The sequence below is a fragment of the Triturus cristatus genome, chromosome 6 (genome assembly GCF_964204655.1).
Source record: "Triturus cristatus chromosome 6, aTriCri1.1, whole genome shotgun sequence".
Lineage (NCBI taxonomy): Eukaryota > Metazoa > Chordata > Amphibia > Caudata > Salamandridae > Triturus > Triturus cristatus.
In genome coordinates this window covers 668422751-668438231 of record NC_140589.1, presented here as the reverse complement: position 1 = coordinate 668438231, position 15481 = coordinate 668422751, and the positions used below count along the sequence as shown (strand labels likewise).

General features: G+C 49.2%; 1 protein-coding gene across 1 annotated transcript in view; it reads right to left on the bottom strand.

The window, feature by feature from the left end:
- Positions 1 to 15481, bottom strand: part of MDN1 (midasin AAA ATPase 1) — a 2002810-nt gene that overhangs the window by 204475 nt on the left and 1782854 nt on the right. The window contains exon 93 of the mRNA XM_085611158.1: positions 8785 to 8964. Within this exon, the coding sequence (XP_085467284.1) occupies positions 8785 to 8964 (180 nt within the window). The remainder of the gene's footprint in view (positions 1 to 8784; positions 8965 to 15481) is intronic.

The following is a 15481-nucleotide window of genomic DNA, read 5'->3' as shown; positions in this document are numbered from 1 at the left end:
CCCCCCGGGACGCAGGGATGCTGGGCAAGAAAGTTTTCCGTATCCAGTCTCACGCCTGGGGATAATTCTACGTGAAGGAATCTGCGACTAGTAGTCTCTATCAGATTGTCACTGCAGACAAACAGTAAACCACATTGACATTCTCTATCAGGTAGAGACTAGATCTAGCGCAGATTTGTTATCTTAAAATTTCCCAGGTGTCAGACTGCATTCGGAAGATTTTTCGTGAGCAGTACCCCTGCACGCGGGAGGTAGCATCGATCAGCTCAGCATGCATCATTGCAGTTGTCCGAGCTGGATGTGAGGTCCGCGGCACCTATATAGGCACTAACTAGGTGCGCCGACGTCAGTTTCTTTTTATGACTTTTCACGCCATAAACACGGAGCCATGAAGATCCTGATCACTGGTGTGGAAACGCAGGCCCTGAAAGGGATTAGCCCTGTCCCTAGAAATCCATTTGCAGAGCGTGGAGGATGGGTGGGCCCATAAGGAACCTGCGGCTAAATTTAGTATCTCCCAGATAAGGCGTTACCGAAGGTAAGTAACTTGTTCATCTAATATACACTTCTAGCTGCAGATTCCTTACCTTAGAAAGGATACCCTAGCAGTACCATCCCCGTTGGTGAGTCTGCAGACCAATTTCAAACAAGGAAATCTTGCAGGACCGAACAGGCAAAGTGCCTATCCCTACGCACCTGACTACCCAGACAGTAATGTTTGGTAAACATGTGCAGGGAAGCCCATGTTGCTGCCTGGCAGATGTCCAGGACTGGACCTTCACGAGCTAAAGCAGTGGTAGCAGCTTTAGCTCTTGTGGAATGAGCTCACAAACCTTCAAGAGGTTGCTTCTTGGCAAATGCGTAACAGATTTTAATGCAGAACACGACCAATCTGGAGATGTCCCCTTCTGTACAGCCCGGCCTTTCTTTGCACAAATATGCCCCACGAAGAGTTGGTCGTCCACTTGGAACTCTTGTGAGAGGTCAAGGTAGAACGACAACGCTCTTTTTGGGTCCAGATGGTGGAGTCGCTCCTCTTCTTTAGAGGGATGTGGAAGCGTGTAAAAGATGGGCAGTAGGATGGATTGGCCTACGTGAAATGGGGTCACCACTTTCCAACGAAAGGAGGCCCTTGTACGAAACACCAGTTTGTCAGGATAGAGTGATAAGTAAGACGGTGTACATGACAAGGCCTGCGGCTCACTTCCTCTACAGGCAGATGTAATAGTCACAAGGCAGGCTGGTTTAGTTGTCAGAAGGCTGAGGGGACAATCATGGAGAGGCTTGAAAGGAGCACACATCAAGAAAGTTAATACCAGATTAAGGTCCCACTAAGGCACAATAAATGAAGGGAGGAAGAGACGAGCAAGACCTTTTAGAAATCTATGTACAATAGGGGATTTGAACAGAGAGGGTTAGTCAGGCAACCGTATAAAGGCAGAAAGAGCAGACAGATAGCCCTTAAGAATGCCCAGAGCTGAGCCTTGCTAAGCAAGTCAAAGAACGAAGAGTAAAACTTCAGAAAGGGGATAAATGTCTTTGTCTGCACACCGTGCCACATATTTTTCTAATGGCAGGCATATACCGTCTTGGTGGAGGAAAGCCTGGCTGCAAAAATGATCATACAGACTTCAGGAGGAAGGTCGAAGGCTATCAACTGGTGTCACTCAATCTCCTCCCAAGAAGGCAGTGACTGGACAGTTTTGGGGGGAGGACCCTCCCCTGCTGCTGCGACAGATCATCCCCAAGGGGCAGCCTGATTGGAGGATCAATGACAATGCTCAGTAGCTCGGGATACCAGACTCTCCGTGCCCAATCTGGAGCCACAAAGATGACTTGGGCCTGGTCGTTCTTGATCTTCTTGAGAACTCTGGGCAGGAGTGATATGGGTGGAAAGGCATATACAAGACCTTGGAAACTACAACGCGCAAAACTGTTGACATTGCAAGTTCTAAGAGGAGGCAAACAGAACTAACCAAGGCTCTCCCCACTGCTGAAAGTGACCGTGCACCACTTTCGGATGGAGGCGCCATGGTGATTTGATAGGCATCAATGGCTGAGTTTGTCTGCTCTGGTGCTCAGAGAGCCATTTAGGTGTTGAACCACCAGGGATATGCCCTGATGTTCCGACCATATCCAGAAACGCAGGGCCTACCGAAAAACGATCCACGACCCCGCCCTGTCTGTTGCAGTACCACCTGGCAGTGTTGTTGTCTATGAACACCTGCACTAGCCTTCCCTTGAAGGAGGGTAGAAAGGCTTTCAATGCAGACAGATCGCACAGAGCTCCTGCAGGTTGTTGTGGAGTATAGAATTTGCTGGAGACCAAAGTACTCTGATTTCCACCTCGCGAAGATGGCCGCCCCATCCCAGGAGTGATGCATCCGTCACTACTTTGAGATCTGGATGGCGAAGGAAGAGTGGTCTGCCTCTGACCCAATCGCGATTCGTTAGCCACCACTGCAGATCTTGACCAGTTTCCTCCGAGATCTGGACCATGTCGGAAAGGTTCCCCTGATGCTGTGCCCATTGAAATTCCGGTCCCATTGCAGAGCCATCATATGTCATTGGGCATGAGTTACCAGGAGGATGCAGAAGGCCACGAGTCCCAACAGCCTCAGGGTCTGCCTCACCGGAATCCACGATAGAGGCTGAAACATCGGCATCATAGCCTGAATATCCTGGACTCGACGCTCGGGAAGATGAGCCCAAAACTGCACTGTCTCCCGAACAACTCAAATGAAAACAAGCATATGAGAGGGAGTCAGATGTGACTTTGGCATGCTGATCATGAACTCTAGCGAGTGCAGGAGGTTCCCGTAATCTGGAGGTGGGAGACGACTGCCTGGGGTGAGCCCACCTTCAACAGCCAGGCATCAAGATAGGGGAAGACTAGCTCCCCTGAACTCTGCAGATGAGCTGCAACCACCGCCATCATCTTGGTGAACACTCAAGGTGGGCCAGCAAGGCCGAAAGGGAGCATAGTGAACTGAAAATATTTGTGGCCAACCGTGAACTGCAGGTAATGCTAGTGGGCAGGCAGGACGGGAATGTGGAAATAGCTGTCCTGCAAGTCCAATGCTACCATCCAGGCTCCTGGTTCCAGGGCAGAAAGGAACGGAGATAACCCGAGTATTTTAAATTTCTCCTTCTTGAGTAAGTAGTTGAGGGCTCAGAGGTCTAGATTAAGATGAAGGCCTCCGTCCTTTTTGGGAACCAAAAAGTAGTGGGAATAGCAACTGTAGGAGAGTAGGGTCTGCTTTCTATGTTCACCCCCACTTTTTGCTTTTGCTTTACTGGTTTTCGACTTAGATGTGGCTGTGGGCCTGCTAATCAGACCCACAGCCCTGCTGTTCTCTCTCTAAATTGATACTATGTACTTTAGGTGCGTAACCCATTTGGATAGGATCACTTTATTGGCCCCTGTACAGTGTACCTTAGGTACCCAGGGCATAGGTGTACCCTAGGCCTACCAGGGGCTGCAGCATGTATTATGCCACCCCTGGCCTGGCCTTCCATTATGACACAACTGGCTGATCACTCAGCTGGGGCAAGGTCGTGTAATCACCCCTTGCTTAGGTGTAGTATTCCTATACCTAGCTTACATATAGACACGTGTACCTATCAGCCACTCCTATGGCAGGCCTTAACAATCCTGGAGGCAGAGTGCTTGGTAACATGTGAGATGGTGCTCTAGCATGAGCTGAGCCTGTCTGCAGCTTTCGGAACCATGTCCTTATAGCTGTTCTATGATATAGCCTACCATATACTCTTAAAGTGCCTTATAATCTTAAACGGTTATGGTAACTATGGTTTGGCTTTATCAAAACATGTCGTGTAAGGTGTCTAACACTTTGGAATAATACCCCCATACCATTTCTGGGGATGAGGATATTATCCCTCCCTTCTAGAGGGAGAAGACATGTTGTAACCTACTTACCCGGTTAAAGTTAACCAGAGCCCCAGCATCACAAAATGGATGCTGCTGCCACAGACACGAGTCTGACCTCCTGCTGCTGGGAGTGATCCCGGCAAGGGAGGCTTGGACAATAGGTTTCCTGCCTTGGGAGGTGCGAGCACCACCCCAGACAGGCCTTAGTGTATTGGGGCAGGGAGGGATGAAAAGAATGAGACATGCCTGGGGCACACAAGGTGTCCCGTGCATAGTCCAGTTCAAACCGGTGCTGGGGCTCTCCAGCCACAGTCCTGGCGCGAAACTGGACAAAGGGAAGGGGGTATAACCACCCCCCTCCCAGGTCCCACCCATAAGGCGTGACCTAGCAGGTAACCCAGCCCCCCAGATTTGGATAAGAGTGGTAGCTGGGCCCCAGGAGATTAGATTATCCTGAACCTGCAACTTGAACAGAAACTCTGGACCTTCGACATTTGACGAAAGAAGAAGACTGAAGAATCTCCCTTGTGGCCAAGTAGTGGCTACCCTGTGCAAACCGGCACCATCAAGAGACTACCCTTTGCTTTGCTAAAGTTCTACGAGGGACCGACTCCAGAGCCCGACCAGAGCCTTGACTTCCAGACTTCTCCGACCCTGATCCACATCCACAGCCGAGCTGAGATCCGTGGAGGCGACGAGAGACGTGGGACCGGCTACCTGGGAAAAGTGGCGAGTATCTTCCAGCGCAGCTTCTGAGGCACCCTCGAAGTTGTGCACCGGGGATTGAGAAGCCCCAACCCCAAGCACCATCTGCACCGCAGATCAGCCCCCCACACTCCACGAGCCCTGCGTGGGGCCCTTCTGCATTTTCCTGCTTGCCGCGCCTGTCCGGTTGCTTGCCCGTCGGCTAGTGGCCTTTGTGACGACACATCCAGAAATCTTCACTGCTGGTTTAGCTCCTCCAGACTGGCTCCCGCTTCCTTGCAAAAGAGAAGCACCCCAGACCTTCCTGGTCTGCACCAGAAGCAAGTCCTCCGTTCTTCGTGAGTTCCGCTTGCCAAGGCTTGGTGAGTCCTAGTTCGACTTAGACGCCGCCGACAGCAAGAGCCTTCGTGGGACAGCTCGCCTCCTGGTCCTGGTCGTCCTCGACGTTCCCTGGTCCTCGTGGCTGCAGCGACAAGCTTCACCTTCACCTGCAATCTTCACGACATCGCCTGGTTCCTTCCTGGTTCCACGTGGTCACTGGCTAGTGACCTTGACTCTGTCCCTTCTGCTTGCAGGTCTCCTCTCTTCTTGATCCCAGCCTTGGGATCCACCGGACACTCTTCACTGACTGCCTGTCAGCAACTTTCCTTCAGGCATCCATAGAAGTCCACGACGAAACCCGACGCAAGTTCACACCTATGCACCCGCAGTCCGTGGGCTAGGTAACTTGGGTACTTCGGTGCTCACAAGGGTAGTGACTATCCTAGGGTCTAGTTTCCGAGTCTCGACTCTCTAGCTGCTTCAGAAGTGTCCTTAAACTGTTAATTTCTAACAACTACTATTTCTATCGACTTTTACGAATTACGCGTGAGTGTTTCCACTCTGCGCCTGAATCCCGTGGGCCTCCCACTCCCTAACTGTTGCTAGTGTAGTGTAGCCCCAGCGATTCCCTAGGCCTAGGCCTATCCTATTTCCGTGACAGTGGTCCTTATACCACTTACTTAGTATATGGTTTGCGTGGCCCCTAGGGCCTAACTGTATTACTTACCTGTGTGACTTAATGTATGCTTGAATAAGACTGTGTTGTACTTACCTCTAATCTCATAAAGAGTGCTGAGGGTTTGAATAGAATAAATACACTTTATTTTATATATATATCTGTTGTGGTGTCCTTTCATTTGGTATTCAAGGGATTATATATGGTATCACAGCTGGCTTCACATGCCATTCAGAGTTTAGCCTAAGACTGCTCTTGTCCATGCTACCACTAGGATAGCTGGTCTATAAGGTTGACTTTACAACCAATCACCATAAGGGTTGTTTGGACTGATATAAGGTGTACACTAGAACTAGTGACATCATACATCAGGCCAACTTCTCACAGCCACCACAACGCACTTCTGGCACCGGCACCTTCTCTATAGGAGCAATAGAGATGTGCGATTTCCTTGATGAGACGGGATAGATGATACTCCATCAGCCAGCCATGAGATAATGACATAGAGGGAGGAATGGTCATGAAGGGGGAAGGAGTAGCCCCTTTGGATTATTTGCAAAACCCATCTGTCCGATGTTAAGGATTGCCAATGGGGCCGGTCCTGCTGAATCCTGCCGCCATGCAGGTAATGGGGCAGATTAGGAGGGTTTGAAGTCTTGGGGTGGGGGTTGGAGTTGGTTAGTGAGGGAGGTGGTGGACTGACCAGACCACTGGTTGCCTGACACAAGAGGTCTGTGGGTACCGCGCCCTCGGCAAAGCGTAGGAGCTTGCGAAGCTCAGTGGCTGGGAGGGTATTGGCACGGCTGGAAGCCTGTTCTGTAGCCACGGAGGAGGGGATTGAGGGTGACGTGGGGCCAAGTAGCACGACTATCTTTGAAGCAATCCAGCGCTGAAGAGACGGGTGCCATCAAAGGACATGTCCATAAGAGGATTGGGCATTCTCTGGATCAGTGCTGACAAGCGCAGAAAGAAATTAATTTATCAGTGCGCCTAGGTGGCACCTAAATAGGTGCCGCGGATGTCACTTCCAGTGTGGACGACGCATGTGGAGCCGAACTACAGCACCTACCAGTACGTAGGGGGTACAGCTCACAAAAAATCTTCCGAATCCAGTCTGACGCCAGCGCAATTCTAAGGTAAGGAATATGCGGCAAGAAGTCTATCAGATTTGGCAGGTAGAAGCAGCCATCAGAATTAACCTTTATGTTGGACTCTAGCACCACCTGCTTTCTGGCTTGGGATGTTATGTAAGAAAGCCAGGGTCACCTGGTGCTGATCTATTTCACAGAGCTACCTGCCTATCAACTTGTGCTTGCAAAAGAGCCCAAAAGGGTGTCTTTCAAAGCCTAATTAAATGATAATATAAGCTCTGTAGAAAATTGACCATGCTGTAGGTTTTTGCTCAGAACATTAGTCTTCACCTCAACAGTAGGAAGTTGTAGGTCTGGTACTTCTAAGGCATTCCGCATAACGACAGCAAAGGAGGTGCTCTCCTTGATTGGGAGGAGAAACCAGATCAGTATCTAGAGAAGTATCGGGACACTGACATCCTGTAGCTCCCCATGTCAGTTTTCCTTATATTGAGGGGTACAATCATCCCCTTCATCAAAATTGACATTATCTGAGTCAGTGACACCTGGTGAGGGTAAGGTATCTGAATCAGAAGGGTTGCCGGCTGGCAGAGCTCCTGTGGAAGCAGGGTGTGGTTTTGGTCGAGGTGAATTTGACTTGGAGTCAGAAAACACAATGGGAAGCAAATCCTTCTCTGGCGTTGATGGTGCTGTGAAGAGGATTAGTGGATGGCACCAGAACCTACATCGGCACCAGAGCCAGTGTGGACTGAAAGCGGGTATGATGGGCTCAAATGCTGCCAAGGGCCGACCCACCAGAGTAAGTCCAACAAAAGAACCATGTGAAACCTTGGAGCCAAAAGGTATCACGGAGGGAGCAAGTACAGAGCTGAAAATGCACTGCACAGCATCACTAAAGGGCTCCACTTTTTGCAACGGAGCATATGGACCCTAGAAATTCAAATGTGTCAAGACTAGACTCGCAATTGGCTCCGATGGCGATCGGAAGAGCTATGGGGTCAATTTCCATTTTGATTTCTTGTTCATCTTTTAGGACTTACCAGAGGACTTTGATCATGAGGATGATCTGCTGCAGGAACGAATTCTAGGGCTGGACCTTCCTTGGACTTCAACTGATTGTTGCCTGCAGCTTCTGATGTTTGGAAAAACACAGCTTTCCCTTGTAGTCTTGTATGGCCTTCAGATTCAAATGGGTACAGTCATCATAGGCTCTGCAATCATGCTCTGACTCCAGGCACCACAGGAATACTTCCTGAGGGTTTATCAGGGACAATTTTGCAACAGTTCTTACATGGTTTGACCCTTGTTATCTTAGGGGATTACTTTTTCCCTTATATACTGGAAACATTTTAAAATATAGGGTCTTGAAAAGACCAAGGACAAGCTCTGGCTCCGCATCTGAAACGTCGGGAAAAAACGAAGTGACATCAGTGTACGTGACTGGTGCTTAAATGAGGCTCTGCTCGTCACCTCCAATGTTCAAGTGGAGCCGCAAAACATCACCTACCAGCTTGCAGAAGTAATACTTTAAACGTACATGGTCCAGTCTGATGCCCGGGAATATAACCAAAGTGAAAAATCAGCGGCTAGAAGCATCCCTCAGAAAGAGCATACATTCAAACAGTGACACTGGTAAAACATAAATGAAGTGCTGCTGTTTGATGGTGCAAAGTGTCATCAGCGGTTTACATACCACTTCTAAACAAACACTCCAAGTTTTCACACAAAAAAGGAGACTCAGACGAAGCTTAAGCTCCTGGTCTCTGGCTTTGACTAATTCGGTCTGTGTGTCAATGTACTGCACACAGAGTAAATGATGAACTGTTCAAGTCAGAGGTACATTGATCAGTGGATTTTTAAGATTTACTAACAATGAACATTCTAGTGTTTTAATATAGCACTGCAATGTTGCGGTATAACACCAAGAATACTGGGATAAAAACACATACTGTCCCATGTGAAACTGAGTAATTTTTTAGCTCATTATCATAGACACACGTTACTCCAAGGCTCTTCTTACCACGCTTATGCTTTAAGTACATTAATCGTTTTAATATAATCAACTGTACACCTCCGGCAGTATGAGTCAGTTTGTTTACCTTTGGTTTTCGACGCATTGGACTTGATATCTTCAGGTTTAAGTTCATCAGCGGTTACAGCTTTCAGATCTTCATCCTTTCTTTCATCTACTTCCATAGATGTGTTTTCAGCATCCGTTTCATCCTCTTGCTTCTCACTAGAGGGATTAATCATTGTCTGCTGTTCTTTGCTGGCTACATCTACAGGAAAGGAAAAAGGAAGCCATGAAAATGGAGCAAAACCCAACTACGCTGAAGCAAATACACATTTTTCATAAATTTAAATGATCACTTTAAAGGCGGCCTGGATCACAAGTACTAAGATACTAAGAGACAGAATTAATAACAAACACCCTAAAATAGATCCAAAATATAGTAGCACTAAAAACCTACAACTTAATGACGCAGAAATTGGCCTACTGTTACATACAGTAATGCAAATCTGAGAAATCATGTAGCCAGAACATGGGCCAAAGAACATTTCAATTCAGTTTCAGATATGTCCAAGCCAGGGCAAACTCTCACTTTTCTAAAGGTTTAATAGGTTCATGTGCATTCTATTTACTCATTCATTTACCACGTCATGGCAAAAAGTTTATTCGCAGCAAATAGTTAATTGACTGCAACCAGATCCTTATTCAGCTTGTATAACAATAACCGTTTATCAAACTTGTGATATCTCTTGTAATCATGGTTGTCAGTCTTATAACAATTGTGTTACGTGTGATTTTCCCTTGTGTTTCGATAACCATTAGGAGACCAATTTTTCCCTTAGTCTACACCTTGACTTAATATGATTTTTGAGAACAAACTGAATATCATAGGATGTCATACTGGCAGACATGGCAGGAGGTGTGCATGAACATTATTAAGAAAACCAACAAAGAATAAGTGTTAGATTTAATGCCATCTGTCTCTCTATATTTATTCTAATTAGCCCTGTGACCCCCACTCCTCCAATTGAACTTAAACATCTTGGAAGTATTTCTACTTTTCCATTTACCATTAGAGCTGTGCTCTGATAACAGTGGCCAGCCAAACTGTTGACTCATTTTGAGAGATGTGATAAATATGAGATGGAGTTAGGTGTGAGTTCGGCAAATTGATAGTGAACCCCAGCAAGTGCAGAAGGTCCCCGTAGTCTGGAGGTGGAGACGACAGCCTTGGGCGATCACGCCTTCAACAGCCAGTCGTCGACATAGAGGAAGACTGGAAACCCTGATCTGCGCACATGAGCTGCAACCACCGGCATCACTTTTGTGAACATCCGAGGGGTGCTGGTAAGGCCAAAGGGGAGCATGGTAAACTGAAAATGCTCGTGGCCTACCGTGAACCGTAGGTAAGGCCTGTGGGCTGGCAGGACGGGGATATGAAAGTATGCGTCCTGCAAGTCCAACACTACCACCCAGTCTCCAGGGTCAAGGGCAGACCGGGGCTGAGCCAACGTGAGCATCTTGAACTTTTTCCGGACGAAGCAGTTGAGGGCCCTGAGGTCTAAGAAAGGACGCAGGCTTTTGTCCTTCTTGGGTACCGGAAAATAGTAGGAGTAGCAATCACAACCTACTTCTGGCACAGGGACCCTTTTTTATAGCTCCCTTGGCCAAAAGAGCTGCAACTTCCTGGCGCAGAAGGGCCAAGTGATCCTCCGACATGCGATGGGAGAACGGTGGCATGGAGGGAGGGGTAGTCTCCAAGGGGAGGGAGTAGCCCCTTCGGACTATCTGCAAAACCCACCTGTCCGACGTGATGTTCTGGCAGTAGGGGAAGTGATGGCAAATCCTGCCGCCCACTGGCGTCTGGTGGCCCTGAAAGGTCAGATTAAAAGGGCTTGGAGGCTGCTGCAGGGGGGGTTATAGGTAGACTGGCCCACCCACTGTCCCCCAGACCCACGTAGCTGGGTCCCACGTCCATGGCTACGCAGAGGTTGGGTAGAGTTGGCCAGTAAGGTGGATTGGACATCCCCAGAGAAACCTGATGTCCTCAACCAGGTGTAGCGCCTAAAGGCTACTGACGTGGAAAACGTTCTGCTTAGAGTCAGCGAGAGCATGCCAAGGTCTGGGGAGGTATCCAAACCACTGGCATCACCCAGTGCCTCTCGCCAGTACGGCTCTTCAAGCTGGTTAGCCAAAGAGTCCACAGACCCCTCCTGTGAGAAGTTGGCCTGATATATGATGTCACTAATTCTAGTGTACACCTTGTATCAGTCCAAACAACCCTTATGGTGATTGGTTGTAAAGTCAACCTTATAGACCAGCTATCCTAGTGGTAGCATGCACAAGAGCAGTCTTAGGCTAAACTCTGTATGGCATGTGAAGCCAGCTGTTATACCATTTGTAATCCCTTGAATACCAAATGAAAGGACACCACAACAGATATATATAAAAATAGAATGTATTTATTCTAGTCAAACCCTCAGCACTCTTTATGAGATTCGAGGTAAGTACAACACAGTCTTAATTAAGCATACATTAAGTCACACAGGTAAGTACTACAGTTAGGCCCTAGGGGCCACGCAAACCATATACTAAGTAAGTGGTATAAGAACCACTGTCACGAACACAGGATAGGCCTAGGCCTAGGGAATCGCTGAGGCTACACTATACTACCAAAGGTTAGGAAGTGGGAGGCCCACGGGATTCAGGTGCAGAGTGGAAACACTCACGCGTAATGCGTAAAAGTCGATAGAAATAGTAGTTATTAGAAATTAACAGTTTTAGGACACTTCTGGAATAGCTAGGAGTTCGAGACTTGGAAACCAGACGCTAGGATAGTCAATACCCTTGTGAGCACCGGAGTACTCAAGTTACCTAGCCCACGGGCTGCGGGTGCATAGGTGTGAACTTGCATCCGGTTTCGTCGTGGACTCCTATGGATGCCTGAAGGAAAGTTGCTGACAGGCAGTCAGTGAAGAGTGTCCGGTGGATCCCAAGGATGGAATCAAGAAGGAAGGATACCTGCAAGCAGAAGGGACAGAGTCTAGGTCACCAGCCAGGAGCCGGGAAGGAACCAGGCGATGTCGTGCAGATGCAGGTGAAGAGGTGAAGCTTGTCGCAGCAGCCACGGGTACCAGGAGACGTCGAGGACGACAAGGACCAGGAGGCGAGCTGTCCCACGAAGGCTCTTGCTGTCGGCGGCGTCGATGTCGAGTTAGGACCCAACAAGCCTTGGCAAGCGGAACCCACGCAGAATGGAGGACTTGCTTCTGGTGCAGACCAGGAAGGTCTGGGGTGCTTCTCTTTCACAGAGGAGCGGGTGCCAGTCTGGAGGAGCCGTACCAGCAAGATGAAATCAAAGGTTCGTCGTCGCAGAGGTCACTAGCCAACGGGCCAGCAACCGGACAACACGTCGAGCAACTCAGGTGCAGAAGGGCACCACGCAGAACACGTGAAGTGTGGGGAGCTGATCTTTTTTGCAGATGGTGCTCGGGATGGGGGCTTCTCAATTCCCCAAGCACAGCCGCGAGGAAGCCTCAGAAGTCGCGCTAGTCAGTTACTAGCCACTTTTCCCAAGTCGCCGGTCCCACGTCCCTCGTCGCCTCCACGGGTCTCAGCTTTGCTGTAGATGTGGATCTGGTTCAGAGGTGTCTGGAAGTCTCGGCGCTGGTCAGTCTCTGCAGTCGTCCCTAGTAGGATCAGTCGCAAAGCAAGCAGCGGTCGCTGGATGGTGCCTGGTTGCCCAGGGTGGTCACTCCTTGGCCACAAGGGAGATTCTTCAGTCTTCTTCCTGAGGTTGAATGTCGAAGGTCCAGAGTTTCTGTTCAAGTTGCAGATTCAGGATAATCTAATTTAGCAGGGCTCAGCTACCTACTGATATACTGGGCTGGGCTACCTGCAAGGTCCCTCCTATGGGTGGGACCAGGAAGGGGAGTGGTTACACCCCCTTTCCTTTGTCCAGTTTTGCGCCAGAGCTGGGGCTGGAGTGCCCCAGCGCCGGTTTGAACTGGACTATGCATTGGACACCTTGTGTGCCCCAGGCAGTGTCTAGTTTCTTTCATCCCTCCCTGCCCCAATACACTAAGTCCTGTCTGGGGTGGTGCTCGCACCTCCCAAGGCAGGAAACCTATTGTCCAAGCCTCCCTCGCTGGAAGGACTCCCAGCAGCAGGAGGTCAGACTTGTGTATGTGGCAGCAGCATCCATTTTGTGATGCTGGGGCTCTGGTTAACTTTAACCAGGTAAGTAGGTTTCAACATGTCTTCTCCCTCTAGAAGAGAGGAATAATATCCTCATTGCCAGAAATGGTATGGGGGTATTATTCCAAAGTGTTAGACACCTTACACGACATGTTTTGATAAAGCCAAACCATAGTTACCATAACCGTTAAGATTATAAGGTACTTTAAGAGTATATGGTAGGCTATATCATAGAACAGCTATAAGGACATGGTTCCGAAAGCTGCAGACAGGCTCAGCTCATGCTAGAGCACCATCTCACATGTTACCACGCACTCTGCCTCCAGGATTGTTAAGGCCTGCCATAGGAGTGGCTGATAGGTACACATGTGTCTATATATAAGGTAGGTATAGGAATACTACACCTAAGCAAGGGGTGATTACACGACCTTGCCCCAGCTGAGTGATCAGCCAGTTGTGTCATAATGGAAGGCCAGGCCAGGGGTGGCACAATACATGCTGCAGCCCCTGGCAGGCCTAGGGTACACCTATGCCCTGGGTACCTAATGTACACTATACAGGGGCCAATAAGGTGATCCTTACCAATTGGGTTATGCACCTAAAGTACATATAATACATTTAGAGAGAGAACAGCTGGGCTGTGGGTCTGATTGGCAGGCCCACAGCCACATCTAAGTCGAAAACCAGTGAAGCAAAAGCAAAAAGTAGGGGTGAACATAGAAAGCAGACCCTACTCTCCTACACCTCCCAGTTCTCCTCTGGTTGCCACTCAGGGTGGAATGTAACACCAGGAATGAACAGAGGCACAAATGTACCTTCCAACGCCGGTATCGACATCCGTCTGGCGACATGTCCAACTCGGGGTGAGGATGGGGTTGACGCCTGTCGGGGGCACAACCAACGTTGGGGGAGTTGTCGCACAAGTTACTACTTGTGTAACGATATATCTGTAAGAGAAATTAGTTAGTGATAGATTCCTTACCTTAGAATATTCCCAGGCATCAGACTGGATCCGGAAAGTTTCGCTTAGCAGTACCCCTGCGCGTCAGTAGGTGGTGTCGTGCGGCTCCGCGTCCGTCACTGGCGTCGTAAGAGCTGAGATGACGCCACGGAGAGTACTTAGGAGCCACCCATGCGCGCTGATGTCAGTTCTGTACACGACTTTCCGCGCCAGGAACGCAGAGCCATGCAAGATACTGACCATTGGTGCAGAAAACTAGGGCCCTAAGAGGAATGACCTTAACTCTAGTAACAAGTTCGCAGAACGGGGAGGATGGGTGGGGCGGTAAGGAATCTATCACTAACTAATGTCTCTTACAGATATATCGTTACACAAGTAGTAACTTGTGCATCTGAAAGAGACACGTTGGTGATAGATTCCTTACCTTAGAATAGATACCCCAGCAATACCAACCCCAGTGGAGGGTCTGCGAACAAATTACACCAGAAAGTCACGGAGAACAGAACGGCCAAAGAAGCAGTCTCTCCGGACTTGACTGTCAAGACAGTAATGCTTGGTAAACGTGTGCAGCGAGGCCCACGTAGCTGCCTGACAAATGTCCTGCAAGGGAACGCCACGTCCCAAGGCAGTAGTGGCCGCAGTTGCCCTGGTAGAATGGGCACGCAGCTCCACAGGAGGCTCCTTCTTAGCCAAGGAGTAACAGGCTTTGTTGCACAGAATGACCCACCGAGAGATGGTACGTTTGTGCACGGCCCGACCTCCTTTGGCGCCCACGTAGCCAACAAAGAGCTGGTCATCCACCTGGAACTGCTGTGTACACTTCAGGTAGAACGCAAGCGCACGTTTTGGGTCCAGACGATGGAGCCTCTCCTCCTCCCTTGAAGGATGCGAAGGCGGAAAGAAGGTGGGCAAAGTGATAGTCTGCCCGATGTGGAAGGGCATGACAACCTTTGGCAGGAAAGAAGGACGGGTCCATAAAACCACCTTGTCCGGATCAACAGAAAGGAAAGGAGGTTTGGAAGACAGAGCCTGGCGCTCACTCACTCTTCTGGCAGAGGTGATAGCTACCAGGAAAGTCGTCTTGAGAGTGAGAAGACGCAAAGGACAGGTATGAAGGGGCTCAAAAGGAGCTCACACAAGATAAAGCAAAACGAGATTCAAGTCACATTGAGGCATGATGAACGGCACGGGAGGAAATGTGTGCATAATGCCTTTAAGGAAACGGTTAACAACCGGAGACTTAAAAAGAGAAGCCGCCGAAGGTGACTTGCTGGTGCATCCTTGGACCATGCACATACTCACCTTAAGTCCAGGAGTTTGATCTCATAATTCGCTGATCAGGAAGCCGGAGCAAGGCAGAGATGGCAGAAAGATAACCTTTGAGAGTGCCCAGAGCAGAGCCCTGCCGGGCCAAGGAAAGCAGGAACAGAATAAATTCCGAAAGAGGGGCAGAAAGGGGATGCACAGCCTTTGCTGCGCATCATGTCACAAATTTGTTTCACCGACCGGAATATACCGTTTTAGTGGAGGGACGCCTGGCTGCCAAGATGACACCACAGACTTTGGGAGGAAGATCGAAAGCTGTCGCCGCTCAATCTCCATGCATAGAGGTGGAGGCTGGACAGGT